The sequence below is a fragment of the Amblyomma americanum genome, chromosome 8 (assembly GCF_052857255.1).
Source record: "Amblyomma americanum isolate KBUSLIRL-KWMA chromosome 8, ASM5285725v1, whole genome shotgun sequence".
NCBI classification, from domain to species: domain Eukaryota; kingdom Metazoa; phylum Arthropoda; class Arachnida; order Ixodida; family Ixodidae; genus Amblyomma; species Amblyomma americanum.
In genome coordinates, this window is record NC_135504.1 from 2,167,446 (window position 1) to 2,187,506 (window position 20,061).

At 43.2% G+C, this 20,061-nt stretch overlaps 1 protein-coding gene across 3 annotated transcripts in view; it reads left to right on the forward strand.

The window, feature by feature from the left end:
* LOC144100791 (transmembrane protein 130-like) overlaps positions 1 to 20,032 on the forward strand; it is a 50,899-nt gene extending 30,867 nt beyond the window's left edge. The window contains exons 7-9 of one of the 3 annotated variants that reach the window (XM_077633651.1): positions 12,430 to 12,551; positions 14,256 to 14,488; positions 17,461 to 20,032. In XM_077633651.1, the coding sequence (XP_077489777.1) occupies positions 12,430 to 12,551; positions 14,256 to 14,483 (350 nt within the window). In that variant the 3' untranslated portion in view covers positions 14,484 to 14,488; positions 17,461 to 20,032. Of the gene's footprint in view, positions 1 to 1,785; positions 9,850 to 12,429; positions 12,552 to 14,255; positions 14,489 to 17,460 lie in introns of those variants that run through there. The other 2 variants (XM_077633650.1, XM_077633649.1) reach the window with 2 other exon arrangements.
* Positions 20,033 to 20,061: the final 29 nt, after the last annotated feature.

Consider the following 20,061-nt stretch of genomic DNA (forward strand, 5'->3'; position numbering starts at 1 on the left):
CACGGGTGCGGCCCTTATACGCGTTTATACGGTATGCATCGAATCTTGTTTCTGTTCACCAGCTTGGCAGTTGGTCATTGTTGCATGGTTTGTATTTTGTCTGCTGGTGAACAAAACTTGTGGTGGTTGTTGTTGTCGTTGTTGCCCTTTTGTGAAGAACCTCGTGGAGAAGTAGAATCTTGATGATATGAATTTTACGGAGCTGTGAAAAATATTCTTATCTGAAATTTTTATCAACCAAGCATGGGAAATGCATTCATGCCGATCTATTTATGGCTGACGGGACTTATTTATGGCCACGTGCCACCACTCACTGCTCGCGGTCTATAGTGCGTCGCTGGCAATTGCAACTTTGGTGCTGTACGAACCTTGCGCTGTTGCTCACTGCTCGTGGTGCTTACTGCTCGTGGTGCTTACTGCTCGTGGTGCTTACTGCACGTGGTGCTTACTGCACGTGGTGCTTACTGCACGTGGTGCTTACTGCACGTGGTGCTTACTGCAAGTGGTGCTTACTCCACGACTGGTGCTTACTGCAAGTGGTGCTTACTCCACGACTGGTGGTCACGGTGTTGCCGATGTGCAGGCCACATTTATTCAATGTTACACATGTGAAGCAAACTTCAGCATCAGGTCTGTATGTGTGCTTGTGATGTTGGTGCAAAACAACATTGATTTGCTGACTTTCCTGTGAAAAAAAGTGCGTTTAATTTGCTGAATTGGAGACTGACCTGCTGTGGCAAAATGCTGTGCCACCCTGCTTGCAGCTGCAGTTGTGCGAGAATTTCTGCCAGTTGTGCGGATTTAGAGCTTCCTGACTGTGCCCGAGTGTGTAAGCTTGTATGTGAACAAGTTGTGAAAGGTAGAGATGCATGGATTGTATGTCACCGACTGCACACTGCTCCCGGACTCTGCATTGGATGCTGCCTGTCTTCAAGTCTGCCAGCATGGCTGCTCGGTTCCTTGTTCTCTTCCACTGCATGTCGTGTAGAGCTTCTTTTCCAATCTACGAATTTCCCTCTACGTGATTAACTCCATAATTTTTTCCGCATTTGTGTCAGCATACTGCTCTATTGACCTGAATGGTAACAGAACTGTACTAACTGAAGCCTCCGTGGAAATTTGGCACGCTAGTTCGGTGGCGGTCAGTATTTCTTCGGTTTTGCTTTGCCTGGTTGGGGCCAGCTAGTCTTCCGTTCGTTCTCTCTCTGACCTTTGCCTGTTCGGTGTGTGGCAGCTTGTACCTCAGTTCGACAGACTTACCATTAAGCTTCGTGGTTCTCGCTTTCAGCTGCGCATGGCCTTGACATTCATTTCAGTTCTCAGCATTAGTGAGGTAATCTTGAATTTTCACATAGCATGACTAGGTGCTCAGTGGCCCATGGTGGCACAGTTTTGTTTGTGCTGCATCCTGAGTGTGTTGGGTAAGTCCTTTCAATATTTTGTTCCCCACTTGCAATGATGGCATGTGCTAGCAGCTCAGTGTCTTGCCTTGTTGGCCATGTTGGTAAGTTGCGGTGTTTTGAAGGTGCCAACTTAGCAGCCACTTTCCAGATGGACTGTGTATCCTGGCTTCATCCTCTAACCACTAGTTTGCTTTCATGTCTGTCACGAGCAGCGTATTGTTGTCCTTTCAATGATCACGCACTCTACCATGCTGGGATTTTTCACCTTGCAGCATTTTGTTTTCGCTGACCTAGCATTTCGATGTTTTCGGTCGTGTTCAGAGCAACGTACTCAGTCGAATCCCCCTCTGCGACGTCCTCCTTCTTTCTCCTTCTCTCGCAGTGCCGCACAGTGGCCTGCTGTCCACCATTATCCTGCCGATCACATGCTCGCTGCTGGCATTTGTCATCCTGGTCACGGGCATAGCGTACCACATCCACACGCGAAACAGGCTCCAGGTCGAGGTGGCAGACTTTGACTTTCAGCGTTCCGACCTGGAGCTCACCGAGAAGACCTTCTGGGAGCACCTGCTCGGTGCCTGGAGGGACGCTTTCCCATCGTGTGCGAAGCCGTCACCGCTGGCGCCGAACGACGCAGATGGCGCAGACGGTGCCAGCAGCAGCAGCAGCAGCTCGGCAGGCGAGGAAGACAATCTGACGAAGGGAAGCGGCATCCGCGGATTTGGCAACGGCGCTGAGAAATCGTCCTCCGACACAAGGTTGGCACGCGGTTCCGGCGACGGGAGAGATGCATTGCAGTCTGTTCCACCTGGCGAAATGACTGTGGACAGTGCTGGCGCTCAGATGGGTGCAGCAGAGAGTTAATAGGGAAGCGGTGTTTAGGCACAGGAAGTGACTGAGGCAGTCACGTCCTTGGCTGCTGGTGTTTCCTGGAGAGTGGATTTCCCGTTGAAAGTGGAGAGGTGCCTAGTTTCGTGCACATTGGTGGAAGTTTGGTTGTTTCTTAAGTACTGGTTTTGGAACAGAAGCGTTGCCTTGTCTGGTGGCACACTGTGTGTGGCAGTGCAGCAGTGTTTTCTTGAGGTATCTGGTGTGTGTGTGTGTGCCTGAAAGAACCAAACATCTGAAGGTATGTGTTAGTCACCACGAGGAAGAGTGTTTTTCTGACTTCATCTCTTGCTCGGTGCTGGGCTGCTAAGGTTTGGGAAACATCCATGGCGGAAGTGGAGTGATAGTGTTTGTAAGTTGGAAGATGAAGTGCTTCTATAATGTTCAGCTGGAGTGAACTGCCTACTAGTGCTTGCTAAGTAGTCAGCATTCTTCTCAGTGACACATCTATTTCCGGTGTGGCTTTGGAAACAAGCATGTTGTACCAAAGTGACAGGTTTACACTGAGTGATCTCTGCGAGGATGATGGGGAATATAGCCAGAAAATGCAAAGTGTTGTGTGATAAGCGACTGCATCTATCAAGGAAGTATGGAGGCGTTGTGACCAACAGTGCGGTCTTTGGGCTGCTTGGTTGAAGTATCTAATATTTGCTGTAGGGCTTCTGACAGCAAGGAATTCTTTCCTCATTGCCTAGACCAGTTGCTCTCTCAAGGATTTGCAAAGCCTTTAGGATCATCTAAGACTTTTGTAGGGTCTGTGGCACCGTCGGTATTGAACAGTGTCCTTATTCATCACATGAAAGTTCAAGCACACGACCAGACGAGGACAGTGCAGAAAGACAGGTGACACACGACCTCTAACTTGCAGCAATTTATTATGAACTGCATAGCGGAATATATATTTAGATGGCCTGATATCACACAAGCGCAGCCAGCAAAATAATCAATGACAATGCAAGTATTGTAATTCCTTCAAAGACAGCGCGATAGCAGGCATGGGCACACAGATATCCCCTAAACGGTCAAGCCACTCTGCCTTTTTAAGTCTTTATCTTCGATTACTTTTAATCATTGGGACGAGCGGCCATATTTGTAAAAAGAGGAAGTTTGTATTGTATGTTGTATCGCTGCTATTCTCTGGGATGTTTTAACAAAACTTGGCAGTGGTCTTAGCTGCCGCCTTGCTGAATTTAATGTAACCAAGTGAATTGAGTGCAGATCCTAGTGCAGTACCCAATTCTGGCCCTAGGGAAGTCCCAGTGCGAAATCGAACTGTTCACTAATCTATCTGGATTGCACCATCACCACAAAAAGCAGCTGCCAACTGACACTCAATAGTACTATTGAGGCAGAGTTGATTTCTCTCTCTTCGAAGGAATTACAATACTTGCATTGTCACTGATTATTTTGCTGGCTGCGCTTGTGTGATGTCAGGCCATAACTTGCCTATACGTTCTGCTCTGTGGTTCATAATCAATTGTTGCAAGTTAGTGCACATGTGCAGCCCTTCTTTCTTAACCATCCCCGTCTGGTTGTGCGCTTAAACTTGTTATGTCATGTGATACCAGCGTGCTCAAACTGTAACTTTAGTGTCCTTACTCATGCGTAACAGACGAATTGTGTTTAGTGAAATCGGCTGATTTATTGTTTCACGGATTTTTCTTTTGTTTGCTTGCACCCATAAATTAAGGCCAGTTAAATATGCATAACTTAATGTTTGTTGCCACAATGCTCATACCTGTTGCTATTGGCTCCCCAGTTAGCTTCGCAAAGAATTGTCAGACATTATAAAATTAAAACCGCTGCTTTAGTTGGTTTAGTTGGTTGGGCACTCGGCACACGTGGGAGTGTCCATCTTTCACTCCCGAAATATATTTGAAGAAGAGACTCGGCTGTTATTCATGCCTCCTAAAAAAGGCAGTGGCTTACAGCCGTGTGGTTAAGGTTCTGGGTAGTCAACTTGGCTGCAGAGGCTGAGCTCTCGACTGAAAATGGCCTGCTTTGTCATTAACTAACCCCATAATGGACGCATTTTTTTTTCGAAATTTATACCAAAGTGGTCATTTATACCCATGTTGCCATCTGTCGGCAAACCACAAAAATGCTTCAGATTAGTCCTAAGCACCTTAACCAGACACGGAGTGCCAGAAAACACACCAGCTGGGCTCGTGAGCCAGAAATGACAGTCTGCTTACGAGCCGCCACGGTGGCTCAGTGGTTACGGCGCTCGGCGGCTGAGCTGAAAGACGTGGGTTCGATCCCGGCCGTGGTAGTCACATTTCAATGGAAGCGAAATGCTAGAGGTTCGGGTGCTGTGCAATGTCAGTGCACATTAAAGATCCCCAGGTGGTCGAAATTATCCGGAGCCCTTCACTACGGCATACCTCATAGCCTGAGTTGCTTTGGAACGTTAAACCCCATGAAAACAGTCTGCTTATGACAAGCTTGGCACGTCTAAGTCTTTTAGAGGTTGAGGCAATGAAGGTCTTTACACAGGGTGGCCTTCTGAATTATCATGCTTTTAAGAAATAGGGCACCATTGATATTTGATTTAGTTTGAACATATTGTTTGTGGCTTATGTAATGGCTTCCGTGCACTTTGTTTTGCGGAAAGTGTGATTTCTGTGCACTGATACAGTGAAACCTCATTAATTCGACCCCTGTTAATTCGGAAATCTGGATCATTTGTAATGCTGACATGGTCCTGGCCAATGTGCATGGAAGTCTATGGCATTAATTTGGTTGCTACGGGGCTTACATCAATTAATTCTGATGCGCTCCTGATCGGAGGACGTTGTTGCTGTACGAATAACATAGCAAGTGATTGTGCCAATATCCTACGTCATGTCATATATGTCGAGAGGTGCAGCGGCAACGGTGACGACATTTGGAGAAGCATGGCGCCGAAAAATTGTGCGGCTGCATAGTTTTAGTTTTCCTTTTCGAGTTTCACTGCAAATCATGGCGATGATGGCCCCGACGCGCATCAGCCTGCCAGCTGAGTACAATTTTGCGCAGTTTCGGATGCTGATAAGTGCGTCACTGGCGTTTTGATTCTCTCAACAGAAGGTGTCTCGCCATTCCAGTGTGGACGTGTTTCATCTCAGTTTTGTCTGCGTGATTTTTCCGTTCTTTTGTTGGGGCGAAACTATGCGCTCATTACGCACAGTTCAGTTTGTGCAGTGGCGCCTCTTCACATGCGACGATGTCGCTTTTGAGGAGGCTCCGTTGCTATGGCATTGCACCGGGAAGGAGACCGTCGAGGCCTTTACAAAGGTTCTGGAGCAGTGGTGCATTAACAGTAGGGGTTTGCGAATATTTGGAAATATCAAATATCGAATCGAATATCCTCATATTCGATTATTCGAGTGAATCTAATAGAGCATGCTCAGAATAATTGAAACGAATCAAATATGCACTCAACCTTTGAAATACTTTTCGAATAATTGGCGCGCATTTTGAATAAGGCCTGCCGTATTTATCTTTCATGACTATTCCAAAAGCAGGGACCATGCACGTCGCATTACCATGCTGCCGCTATCTGTATGTGCGGGATGGAGGGCTCAGCGCCACGATACGCTCCATTTGTGTGGCGTGTTCGTAATCATCATGCATGGCCTTAGAGATTGGACGACACGGCATAGCCCAAGCAGGTTCACCAACCCCGGCTTTTATGCCTGACCTCGGAGGCCTTGCCTTATATGGAAGTTCTCGCCTGGCTGTGCACTGAGATGCGGCCGGCAGTAGTTCATTATTTTCCGTTATCAACAGCAAAAGGTACTTTTCCTCTGAGCATAACATGGCAATGATAAAGTTAATACTTTGACTTCGTGTTGCAACCCCCCCCTCCCCCCCCCTCCCCCACCAAATGGAGATGGAGATCAGTGTTGCTTCAAAATTTTTTAAAAGGTACAGCTATAACTGTGAAAGCAGTGCTTCAGTCTCTCACGATTGTTCATTGAAGATTTGTATTCGATTCGGTTCTATCATTATTTGATTCATATTTGATTCGGTTTGCAGCTAAACTACTTGTATTCCATTCGGTAGCAAAGGTACACTAGTCGTATTAAATTCTTTTTGCTATTTGCACATTCCTAGTTAACAGTCCTGAGAGTGTGCTTGCAGTATGCATCTGGCGTTAAAAAAAAATCATTGTTGCCGCACAGTTTTTGTCTCAAAAGCAGATGACCAACGCCCTGGTTTTGGCCAAATAAATTTATTAAGATGCGAATGGTTTCTATCAATTTTGGAGGGGTGATTTGTTAAACTGGACCTTCGGATAATTCGATATTTTTCTCGGTTCCTTGAAGTCTGAATTAATGAAGTTTTACTATACGTTGTCACATAAAATTACTATTGCATATAGAGTACTGTGGTGCTATTGTGGTTTATATTCGCCGAACCTCCAAATGTATGAAAGGAGCTGCAAAATTGTTGCAATTACAGTGGCTACAGGCTGCTGAGCGAAATGGCAGGCCTTAGTCTATGGATGATTTTTTGCTTTGGAATTTTGAGCACTCCAGGTGCCATTTCGTAATGATCTGTAGACTTACCGTTTAGCCTGCCTTCACATTAATGAGTTGATTCGGATAGCCTCTTGTTGATTGCTGTAATATTTGCAATGCCGTGGCAGGGTGGTATAATGTGTGCTGTGTATTGCCCAGTGTTAATCGAGCATGTGATGGCCTGTTCTCTGAAATTTGTCCAAGTGAATGAGATTGGCTTGAGACGTGTGTATGTGTGTGTGAGCTGTATGACAGCTTATGACTATGAGTGTCATGTTTGCGGCATGCATGTCATTTAAGATGTTTAGTGTAAATCATAACAGTGCCACTCCTAATGAGCAATATCACTTAGGGTCACTGTAGTTTAGGGTGGGTCAAGCAAGGTAGAGTGATAGGTCATGCGTGCGATCAACTTAAAGGGGTATAAATGTCAACTTTTTGGGTTCTTCTCATTTTGCTGATTGCGATGCGCAGGGCTTAGAGAAGACAGAACGGGACAAGTGTGCTTTTAGTAATTTTGAAAAACAGCCCTGTCTTTTTGCCTAGGATTTCAGTTTCAATTTCCACATGCTGCAACTTCAAAGGCCATTAAATACATATTTGCACTGATAAAATGGTGCGTTCGCTGTTCCATCATCTGCTGAGAGTAGACATAATATGCAGCGGTTCTGTGGTGGACCGGTTTTTAAATTGAGTGCATGTGAGAACTTCTGTTAACTTGGACCTTTTGACCTTATCCACCATAGGCCATCTATGACAGGATTGTTTCACAAGGTGGAAAGGGCCTGTCGCATTGAACGTGCTCGGCTCGTTCCTTATGCAGGATTGCTGGAATGTTAGAGTGGGCTAACTTGAAGCGGATTTTGTCGGCACATCAACCTTCCTTCAAAAGGCCTACAAAGAGATGTGCAGATGAGCCAGTGGCCAGCCTTAGAATGCTGCTTAGCGAAAGAACACATTATATTCATCATTTCTCTGCTTGTTAATGTTGATTCTTCTAACGTCTGTGAGTGAGCAACTGTAATTTGACGATTCATGAAGGCCAGCCTTTGTCACTACGCACTTGGAATGCCTTGCAAGAATGTGCCTCTTGTGAAAAAAAATCCTGTTACCTAGAGTCATCACAAGCCTCAGCAGCTCATTCTTGCGTAGCTAGTGTGCATGCTTTTCGAGATTTCCTCGCTGCAAAGGCTTCTTGCTGTATTGTGCGCGATGTGACTTGAGGTGGACTGAGATAGAACTATGCTATCAAGTGGCTTTAGGTTTTGTGGAGCCTGTGTTCTTGCTTTCTGCTTGTTGCAGTCTGGAAAACAGTGTTGTGAATATGGTGTGGTTTTTGGTGTGTTTGTAAAATGCTGCCCTGCTTGTTTTTCCTGGGCATATTTTAATTTGATCCTTAGCTTTGAGCAGGATTTTTGGAGTTGGCATGGGTTTAGCAATGAGAGGTATATGACACATATACACCTATAGCCAAAAGATTATGCAGCACAATATTAGTGAAACAGATTTGTTTAATCGATTTTTTACAAAAGTTTCATAAACTTCTGGTGGCAGGTGTACCTAGTGGAGATGTTGACAAGCTGTGGGGTGTGATTTTTATATTGTTTGTCAAGTTATCATGACCTGAAGTGCTGATAATTGTATTTCCAAGATGATCTTTAGGCTTTCCTTTTGGCCACCTTTGGTTCCTATTTGTGGTTTTATGTTGGATATCATGATGTATGGCAAGTAATGTTTCAAATGTGTGATATTCTTTCTTTCATGTATTTACCCAAGTACTCGATGATTGCCATGAAATACCTTGCTTTTTATATGTATATACATGCATTATACAGGTTATAATTACTTTAGGCAGTGAATATCTCTTAGGTGTTATCCTCGACTAGGTTGGAACTTGGCAGGTCATCTTAATCGGGATTGTCGCCCGGATCTTTTCAGACGATTTTTCTTTGTCCGGTGGTTCTCCTTGAGCACATCCATAAAGTGATGTACAGACGCTGGTTTCCTGTCTCAGAGTTGAATTTCATGCTTCTTTTATTAGCAGAGGCCCTCTACTTCTTAGGTAATGACATGGCATTGCGAGAATTTACTAGCTGATTTCAGCCTGCTGTATGCACGCAAACTTGATGGCATTAACATGGCATCAGTCAGCTTAGTTCTGAAAGGGTTCGTGAGAGCAGTAATGTAAGCAAACAGTAGACTCATGTTAATTCAAAGACTCCCGATTCGAACATTTTTCTTACTCAGACTGGTGCTTTCGTCCCATCAGTGTTAAGTGTGTGGAAAAGGATGTGTTGTGTTGAATTGTAACTCCTCCCAATCGAACCAATTTTTAGTCTACTTTGAGTTGAATCCATCAAGTTAACTGTAATGTTAGGTTGAAGTAATGCCGCAGTACGCGGGTTAGGTTTTATTCTGTAACTTCGGTGCTAAATTAAAATTTGCTTTTACTAGGGTTGAGTAGCTTCTGTTTTCAATAAAAATTCAAATTCTTTTCCTGAGTTCTTATAAGCTCCCATGGTCAGTAGTGCTATTAAGCTAATTTCATTATATTTTGCTTTATAGCTCCACAGGAGCAATAAGAAAACTTGAGGTTTACGCACTGCCTGCTATCATCCTTGTCTGTGTGGCTTGAGTTTGCGAAGCTTCAGAGAGGCCATGTATTGTCCGTACACTTTTGAGAAATGCATGCGTACACCTTGGTAGTGAATGACGGGAGAAATCCTCTCTTCGTGAGAGTTTTAGCATACTGTTGAGTGCGTGTGAATTTTTAGTAGTTTGTCATGCCCTGAAATGTGCTGGCAAAATGAAAATGCATTTGTGATACTGTCTTGATGGTGACTAACCGTGTGTATACTTGTCTATATTATCCAGTTTTTTTCCCCCCCCATCCTTTCCACTTAATGGTTTTAGAATGTTTGCGGACATCGACGTAACTTCTCAACATTTGCTCACAGGGCTTTGTATCCTTCTCTGTTATTTAAGAGGCCTAGTCTTAAGGGAGAGTGGTTTTATGTTCTTAGCAAATAAATGCATCAATATAAAACAGATTATTTAACGTTTTCTTGTCTTATTATTTTGACTCTTTGCAAGACCATCCACAGCCTACAAAAACATCACAATACTCTGCCTCTGTGTTTATCTGCATCACTGTTACTTAAGTGTTTACCATTTGGAATAGAGTTGCAAACTAGGGCCATTGGTGTGCAAGCACGCTAGAGGCCTCAACTGGCTTTTCGTGTACTTGTACCCCTTGAAAATCTTCTGAGGGTACTTGTTGTAATAGAATAATGTCCCATGGCTTGTTTGAGGGAGGGCATCGAAGTGAATACACCAGAGCCGTCATGCGATAGTTGATGTGTACGTGCATATGCACCATGCAAAAGTTGCTTGAATGGCAGTCGCCCGTGGTTGCTACACCAAAACTTGCAAAAGAAAGCTGCCGTGGTTGCTCATAGGTTATGGTGCATGGCTGCTGATCCGAAAGACATGGGTTCGATCCCAGCTGCGGCAGTCTCATTTCAATAGAGGTGAAATGCTAGTCCCATGCACTGTGCAATATCAGTGCACGTTAATATACCCCAAGTAGTTGAATTTATACAGAGCCCTCCACAGCGGCGTCCCTCATAGCCAGAGAGACATTAAACACTATAAACTAAACCATAAACCAATGCTTGCAAAGCATCAGTAGTAGGTACTTTTGGTGACCATTTTAGAAGGAGAGGCTGAGGTGGGTTGTTATATAGGCCAATGCGCACTGTCATGATAGCGAGCAATAGTAGGGGCAGCTGTTTCAGTTTTTCATTGCTCTGACAGCAGGATATTGACTGAGGCCCTGACCAGTCGTAAACTAACCGTAGCAATAGGTCTGATGAGGTGCACTGTGAATCTAGTCCCTTTTTTTTTTTTTTTTAAGGGACAGTGACTACTAATGGAAGTTGTCGAGTAAGGTTGAAAACTGCGCTGAAGGACTAAGACTGAAGGTAAAAAAACACATGACACCACGGACCATTGTTGTATCTGTGCCCGTGGTGTCATGTTCGTTTCTATACCTCCTGTCTTTATCCTTTTTCGCAGTTTCTAACCTTTTTTTGAAAATGAACCAACCAGCCTGCAACAATGTCCTACAAATGTAAGTTGGTCTATATCGATTGATTACCGCATTGTAATGGCAAGAGGGTACTTTCACTAAAAATGGAACGTTCATAAGCTAGAAAAGGCAAAAAAAAAATTAAATATAGGTGATGCCACCATGCATATTCTTCGTGAATCAACTGTGGCGACTTCGATAGTTTTTTTTTTTTGGTTGCTAATCTGAGGCTAGACCCCACCACCATCCATTTACAGTTGGTGATTGCAGAGTCCTTTCATCATTACCGGAGTGATTTTGAACAAAGTGGCTGGAAAAAAGTCGTAATTACTTCCACTTTTTATCAGCTGCAAGTGCTTTTTTTGCTGCTGAAAAAGCATCAACAGAGTTGAAGAAGGCTTTGCTGTAAAACAATAAAAAAGCAAATAGGAGGATAGACCAGCTAGCACCCTGAGAGGGTGTGCTACTGTCAGAAATTGTGAACTCAAAATTGTGGTGAGTATATTTTTTCGCACTGCATACACAGGCTGCAGTGGTCATTGTGACCACACACTTTGCTAGGTGGTTGTTGCATGACCTTCATCTTATGTGCTCAGCTGGGGGCTACGGGACAGTCCTCATGGTTAAGGTCAAAATGGACTTGTCTTCAGCTCTGGGCCGTTGTTGTATTTGTGCAGAGGGTGCAGACATTATTAATGCGTTCGCATGGAAGAGTCTGTACAAGTGGAAATGGTGACTGCAGTCTGTTGGCAGCCAGTGCCAGGTGGCCCATCTGCCCACCGGGCTACAGATGAACTTGATATACAGCTTTGGATATACTGAACCTTAGTGTCCCACCTCGAATATAACATCCTCTTGTGTGTTAACCTCTGGTATAACAAACTTTTTGTGTTAACATTGGCTTTACGTAACCCAAGTATGCCACCTCGAACACAACGAATATATTAGCCTCGGATATGCCACCCCGGATATAGCAAACTTTTGTGTCTGGACCTGGGATGTAACATGCTTAGTCTGTTGACCTCGGATATCGCGAACCTAAGTGTACCTTCTCGGATGTAATGAATTTTAGTGTGTCAGCTTGGACGTAGCGAATGTTTGACTGCTAGAGCATTGAAATGATCCACTGAGGATCGCCTAAATTTTTTTTCTTGTGAAATTTTGCTAGCATCATGAAGACACCTTCAAAATTGTCATTAATTTTTTAGGCAATGACTGCATTCATTATGTGAGCAGTCAAGGTGTTATGGTAAGCGTGGGTCATCATGGCATCTTATTCACAGCACAGGTTGTCGTGCATATGCCATCTTTTCCGTGGTATGTGGTGGCCAGTTTGCAATGCTTAAGTAGTGCTTGGTACAACAGATGGCACCACATGTAAAGGCTTGTGGCATTCTATTATATGCAGCAGCTCCACTTTTTTGCACTTTTTGGTGGAAATAAAATGTTTGTTCCTTTGGAGCTGGCCACATGACGTGAGAGTGTGCATTGTGGTCCTTGTTGCATCACCTTGCCAAACCAGCACTCTGTGTACAACATGCAGTGTCTCAGCAGCGGCAGCTGTCAACCATTGTGGTGCCGATCGTGTGCTCAGTGTTTGCCCTGGTCATCGTGGCGCTGGGCATTGCCTACCACATGCACACCAGAAATCAGCTACGCATAGAGGTATGTGTCAAAGCTTCTTTTTTTTTTCTTGTGCTCTGTGAGATGCTACTGTTCTCTTTTGGGTAATGTTCAAAAATTGTTTCAAATCTAAAAATAATTCACATAAGTTCTGGCTTCTTCATGCCTTATCAAGTGCAGATGTCGAAACCCTACTAATACCCCTGTCACATGGCGAACTTGGAACTACCTTGAAATTCCTTGACCTAAAGGAGTGCAAAGGAGTATCGCCTCAAAGAAGTTGTTGCCGTGTCACACGGTCTGTAGCTAGCTTTTCAGAGGATCTGCCAGAGGCCCTTTAGGCGCTGTTTTTGACACATCTTTTTTTCCTCACAAAATGCAGTTATCTAAAAAAAGAGTTTTGGAAAAAAAAATAAGTGTTCTCAGCATCCTAGTCAACATCAAGAAGAAGAAATGGGCTTGGCGAGGGCATGTAAGGCGAAGGCTAAATAACCGCTGGTCCTTAAAGGTAACGGACTGGATTCCAAGAGAAGGCAAGCGTAGCAGAGGGTGGCAGAAAGTTAGGTGGTCGGGTGACATAAAGAAGTGTGCGGGATAAGATGGCCGCAGCTGGCACAGGACAGGGTTAATTGGAGAGGTATGGGAGAGGCCTCTGTCTTGTAGTGGGTGTAGTCAGGCTAATGATGATGAAAAAATGCATGAACTGTGTATACAGTCATGAATTTTAAAATATTGCTTTATTGCAGCACATCAGGGTGTAGCTAATGGAGCTCTGTTTTAACAGCACTAAAAAAAAGGGATACATACTGTGTACGAGAACAAAATTAAATCTTTCGTTGGCAAAATTTGAGGGACTTGCTCAAAAGTTCACTAAAACATTTAATATATTTAGTGACAAAATAGAATGAAAAATCTAAAATATATGTTTTATGCATTAGTGTGTCAGAAACGAGTTGTAAAAGTTACATAACTCTTAATGCTGAACTTTCGGATTGGTGTAAAAAAATTGATTGCTTTGGCCTACTCTGCAATTCAGTGGCAAAGTCAGCCTCAAGCCATATCTGAATAAACTCAGTGCAGTTCGCTGCTGGTGGTGAGGAATCCTTCAGAACATTCTCAGTATGTTCAGAGAGGCTAGGAAAGCAGCAAACCTTCTCGGCAAAGATGAAAATGAAAGTTGCGGACAGGCAGCTGTTGGCGGTCTGAGCTGTGTGGTGCAATCATCACTGTTCAGATGAAAAGCAGATAAGTGGATGTTGTTATTGCAAATGTCACTGTCACTTGGATCTACCAAGTCAGTACTGTGGAATGGCAAGAACAGTGCTGTTGCTGAGCAGGGTGAATGTGAGATGAGGACGCTGCCATGGACCATGCTCACCGTGATCGCTTTGCTTTGAGAGGTTTGTGGGAACTTTACAAATACTGCCTCATGCAGCTTACAAAATAAGTGAATCAGAGAAACTGAAGCATAGTTCTTTAGCAATGCACTGGATGATGCTACATTCTAATCACTTTTGCATTTGTGTCTAGGGGCCATTTCATGCTGTCAATCAAATTGAGCAATTTGAGTAGGTAAGGAATGAGTTGATGATTTCATCTTTGTATAGAGTTCAGCTACCACAGGTGCACAGGTTTGTAGTCTTGGAAGAAGTGTGTTTCACATTTAAAAATCTCCGGGAAAAGGAAATACTCCCTTTTATGCGGTGTGTTCATTCTCCCTCTTTTTTCTTTGTTTCACGTTGCAAGGTGGCGGACTTCGACTTCAACGAGCCGTCTTCAGACGACCTGGTGGAGAAGACGTTTGCCGATCGCCTTCGCAGCGCCCTCTTGCAGGCACTCCTGGGTGTTAGCGCTGAGGATGCAGAAAACGGATCGAACATGTCGGCAAGCCCAGCCTCCAGCATTCGTCATCCGGTCGCCAGCAGCCGGGAGGAACTGCACCTGGTCAGGAGGTCTTACGGGACTATCGCGTGACTCAGGTGTGGGCATGTGCGGGAGGGAGGTTTCTGGAGGAGCAGGGACACAGCTCGAATGGAACACTAGTATTTCTCATGGCACTTGACCCTACAAATAAGTTGCTTTTTCCACAGGCAAGTCACATGCTCATTCACTCTTAGTTCAATTCTTTGAGCAGTGCCTTGGAACTTCACTGCAACAGTGTTTAACTGTTTCTGGTGTCAATTATCATTTCAATTCAAAACAAATATTTTTCAAACTCAAGACTCAAGAAAGCCAGTTCGTTAGTTTTCAGAATGGAAAATTTCAGTGCATAGTTTTTACGTGCACATTCTAAATTTATTAGACTACATTTATATAGTTGGGAACTGTAATATTACAATGAGGAATTGTGGAATCAACAACGTACAGATCGTGGATTCTATTTTAAGTCCAAAGATGCGCAAGGTGCAAGAAATATATGGGAAAAAAAAGACATTAATACTGTCGGCAAGATCTGTCAGCAAAAGAAAAATGGCAGGAGACATGATACCAAGCTTACTGCTTTGTAAAACATCCTTTGCTGCATTTGCTAGGTGTCACTAAAAAACACCCTATTTGCAAGGTGAAGGATTCTAAATTCACCTGAAACAAAGAAATTAGTGCTAGCCAGATAACACTCTGAGATAAGGCTGAGTTGGCAATGTACACATTGTGTACAAAGCATTGCAAACGGTTAACTGTGCTGTCAGACCATATAAAGCAGCTCATAAAAAGTGAAACACAATTTCCTGTCTAATCGTGAATTTTTTGACACGAATGTGTCTGGTAGGGACATTCCTGGTCATGATGTCAGAAGCTGGCATGGCTTAAGTTCTTGAATGATAAACCTCAACCAGTGTGTGCTAAGCAGCCTAATGCAACATAGTCTTGTTTTTTTTTTTGTGTTCTATTCACATTACAATAGCTGCATTATCCAAGGGCAATAGATGAAAGTTTTCGGAAGCTGCCTACTTTTAGACTTGACAGCGAGGTTAAATTGCAGTGTGGTGAAGTTCAAGAAAGTTGCAAGTTTGTTTCAAGTTGCAAATTTTTATGCTGTGGGAAAGCTCATGAACTACAGTTCTGTGGAAAGGGCACGCAGTCTGTTTAAATAAGTGAAGAATTAATAAAATTGAGTTTTGCTAAACTCAGAGTGTGTTGTGACCGTTAGAAGCTTATGCTCGAGTTTCCACCTAGTATCTGCTATCATTCTCAGCAACTGTTTTCCATTAAGAGAGAAAAAAAATTAAGTTTGCAGCTTTGATGTGCTCCTCAGAAAATGGGGGTGCCTACTGTATTTACTCACGTAATTTGCGCCCTCGGGTAATTTGCACACCCCTAATTACCTGGGTTTATAAAAAAAAAACTCACTTATTTGGAACTTTGTGCTGCGCCAGACCACCAGCATGCACGCGGTTGCACGTAGTGCAGGCTTGGGATGACCGGTGCAGCCATGTGGCTGTGTGCGGATGAGAAAGGCGACTGGCGAGGGGACGCCGCCAGGCAGACTACGCCTCTTTAAAATGTCACTGCCAAGGCCAAACCATAGCGAAGTCATACCTGATGCATGCAGGGAATGGGCATGACTGGCTTTTTTGGTCTAGAGTGCGTGACTAGGCCGCGTAGCCTAGATTGCCTTGATAATGCCCCCCCCCCCTTCTCGAGACACAGCAACACACAAGTGGAAGCAAGTTAGCGGCAGGTAAATAGCCATGCAGGAGGTAACGACGATATAATGGAAAGAAATAACGGCTGCACTGTAGCGCATTCTTCGATTAGGAATTCAAAGGTCATGAATTACAATATGCCATATACTGCTGCGTGTAAGTCGACCTTTTATTACGACCATTCGAAACTGGGTGGTCAATGTATACGTGGTGCCGACCTAATTGTGGGGTGTAACGTTGCTTCACCCGCGCCATGGGTAGTATGTGCTAATGCACATGCCCACACTGGGCATGGGCATCCATGTGTAAAAAAGATAAGTTATTAAATATGTGCGCAAATTGTTTCCGGTAAAAAAAAAGAATTTGAATTGCGCATTGTTTACCAGGCTCACTCACACTGGCAGACACTTTTCTGGACGAACAGTTGCCAGAGCAAATTTCCAGTAACCTCCGGCGCGCGCTCAAAACTGCCAAACTGTTTGCTGTTCGGTTTGCTGCTAGTCAGCCGGGCCACACACGAGAGTGCCGTTTGATCACTTTTTATATCCATTCTCCCCTGACTGCTGGTTTTGTGATTATATCATTGCGTGTTTATTGCTTTGAGCTGCACATGTACCATCATGCAATTCCGCGGGGAACTACATAGCGTGGGGTGAGAAGGACTGAGCGCGCTATGCGTCAGCTCATATTTGTAGTTGATTTTTTGGGGGGTCCAGCGAGGGGTGCGAGTAGGGAGGTCGGCGTATTAGTAGCAATATATGATATACATAGCACGTTATGACCTGTGTAGAGTTTTTTGAAATGTGCTTGCAGAATATCCGCGTAATTTACACACTCCCTTCTTGAAGCCTTATTTAGAAGAAAAAAGTGTGCAACATTTACAAGTAAATACGGTAGTAATAATTTTCATTGTTAGAGGTGAATGTGCAATGCTTACAAGCAAAATAGAGTCCTTTTGTTGAACTGTCGAAACAGCTACTTGGTATGCCCCATAAAATATGTGTTCAACTGTTCAAAAAGATTGCCAACAATGTCAGCATCAGATGTAATAACAAGACTCTCAGAACTGCGAACTTTGCATAGCTTGAACAGATTCTTGGTCTCTCTTGAGTTCAAATTATCAAGAGCCAACTGTATACACACAATTTCTTTTGTAGTTCAGGCTACCATAACTCGCATGTTCAAAAGATTCATTGTGTGAGTTGCCATTCAGGCCTTGTGATTTGTGACTGATAGCTTCATTGAATGATTTTGACAGTGATGGAAAGGGATGGTGTTGCTTATGAAGTTTTTGTTTGTTTTTGCAGGCCTATCCGATTAAGCAGCGGCAGCTTCCGAGGATCCTTTAGTCTTTTGCTAGCTTCAGTGACATTAGGCAGAGGCGCTCACTGCATTGCAAATTGGACTTGAACTGCATGTCTCGCCGGTGACGTTTTTCTTGCTGCATTCGTTAAAATGTGTTCCGGTAACTTGTTCTGCTCTGTTCTGGCAGCCAGCTCATCTTGGTACTAGTCTGAATGTCTGGTCATGGTCAGCTCCCATTTTGTGTGGCGACTTGATTTGTGCATAGCACACTTCTCGAGTGAGTTTTTGTATGTGTAACAGTTATGTATATGTAGTACTAGCATTGTATATCTAGGGCCTGTTGACCTGAACTCATTCAGTCAACTTTTCTTGCTATATTTTATAAATCAATTTGTGGTTTTGTGGATCTGACTGGGTGCAGGATGAGATGTCTCATAATATCTCATGGGTGTAGCTGTTACCATTTTTTTGCATGATATAGCATTGCGCATTTCAAAGAGCTCGTTTTGAGCATATCAGATTTGTGAATGTTTGCATTTTCTAGTGATCAGCTGCAGGTTTTTCTCTCAATTTATGTATCTGCCAAGGGAAGCTGATATAATGATATGAATCTGATACCATAGAAGCATGAGAACTGTTAGGTGTAGCTTTCTATTTCTTTGCAAGCAGTGCTAGCATATATTTACATTCAACCGTCATCCTTAACTTGCTTCGATTTCATTTGGTCTTGATCTTTCTGCTCTTTGCGAGCTCTTCCCAATTTCTGGTGACAGTAATCGGGAATGTTTTCTTACTTCCTGAAATTTTGGCATTGTACGCATCAGAACCTGTACAGGATCACTTGCAACATGCTTCTTTCAGCAAATGTCTCTGAGGCTGCTGTTGTGGTGGTTTTGCTAGCGTATGGAACTTCGTATCATAAACAAAACAAGCCCATCAAGCTTAACTTGCTAAAACATAGCTGAGGGTGCTTACGGTTTTTTCAGACGAAACTAGTCAGGCAGTGTCGCATCCATCAAGGCATCACTGCTTGATAGCTCATGAAAAAGGGAAGGAAAAAAATTGAGATCAAAGGATTTTGGCATTTGTGGCATGTTTGTGGCATTTGAAGTTTCCTGTTGTCTGCCTTACGAAGTGCCTTTTCTAGTCAGTTGTTAAATTGATGAGTGTAGCTTGTTAAATGTTCAAACCTAGCTTTCTGGCTGCTGATAACAATGTTGTTAGCATGGTAGCATTGGAAAAAAACATGCCACAAGAATGGGACATGTCCAAAAGTGGGCTGCTTTAGGCCTTCTCGCACTTTGATAAATAGCAGCAGGGCCCTGAACTTTTTTTCAGAAAGCATGCATAGCAAGGTACTCTGTATTGCACAGCTTTCTTGAGCAGATTATCAGCTTGTAGCTTGGTTACATCTTAAAGACCGCACTATGCATAGTGTATGCGTGGTCATACGTAGTTCTAAGCGTGAAAATATTTTCTCACGTTATGTGCTAGCTTGAAACATATCCAGTGCAACTGCAGTAGTGTCTTAAAAGAACAGTCGGTGCCTGAAAGGTTGTCAGTCATAAAACATGAAGCATGTGCCCTTTGTCTAAACTTGCCTTTTTTATGGAATTGTGTGGTAGACCTGTGTTGTTTGTAAAATGTCTCTACTGCTAGCTGTGATTGTGTAAAGGTCAATCATATCATACCTAAGATCATAAAGTGCCTTTCTATGTAGGGCAATGTAAATGTAGTTTAGCTTGTGGGGAGAATACAACTCAGATGGGACAAAACTTAGTAGCACAAAGTGAGATGCTTGGTCATATATTTGTATGTACTTGATATAGAAAATTTTAGCCGAAGTTATTTTCTATTCTTTCAGCCGTTTTTTTTCCTTGTGTTAATGTAGTTTAACTTTTCCTTGTTTTTTTTTGCATCAGTGATTGCAGCTTCACCATAAGATAAGTCCACTTTAGTAAATAATAGTGCTAAATAAGTGATATATCCTAAGTTGTCATACTCGACAAAATAATGTGACAGCTTTGCATGGTTTTGTTTACTTTGAAACATCTGAAGAAAGTTGAGTGAAGAACTGCGTTCTTGTTTTCGTTTGCTACTTTTTCGTTATTGAGCATGTGGCATCACTCGTATAGTTGGCACCTACTTTTATGCACAGACCCCAATACCACAGTGGCAACTTAGCATATAGTACAACTAACATGTTCGTTTTTAAAGCGTGTACTTTTCACCTTGTGAAGCCTCCTCCCTTGGGGACTGAACTACAAGCACCAATGTATATAATCTGTTTTGATCAGAGCTTGATGACATGGTTATTCTAAATGCAATGTACTACGCAAAAGTTTATATTTACAAAACTTTTTGCACAAAATTGTGATCTTGCATTTATTTTTTTTTACCACTGTTTCTGAATGGTTGAAAATGCTTTTAGCAAGTTCCAGAATTTTAGTGCAATTTGTAATTTGTTTCCAAGAATTATTTTCACTGAAGTTGCACTTTAGCATTGTTTTTGGATGCAAAGCACTGTGTTTGGATTGACATCTCTGGCTGAATCTTGAGTTTTTTTTCTCATGTCACGGGAGGCATGGAAAAAACTGCAACAT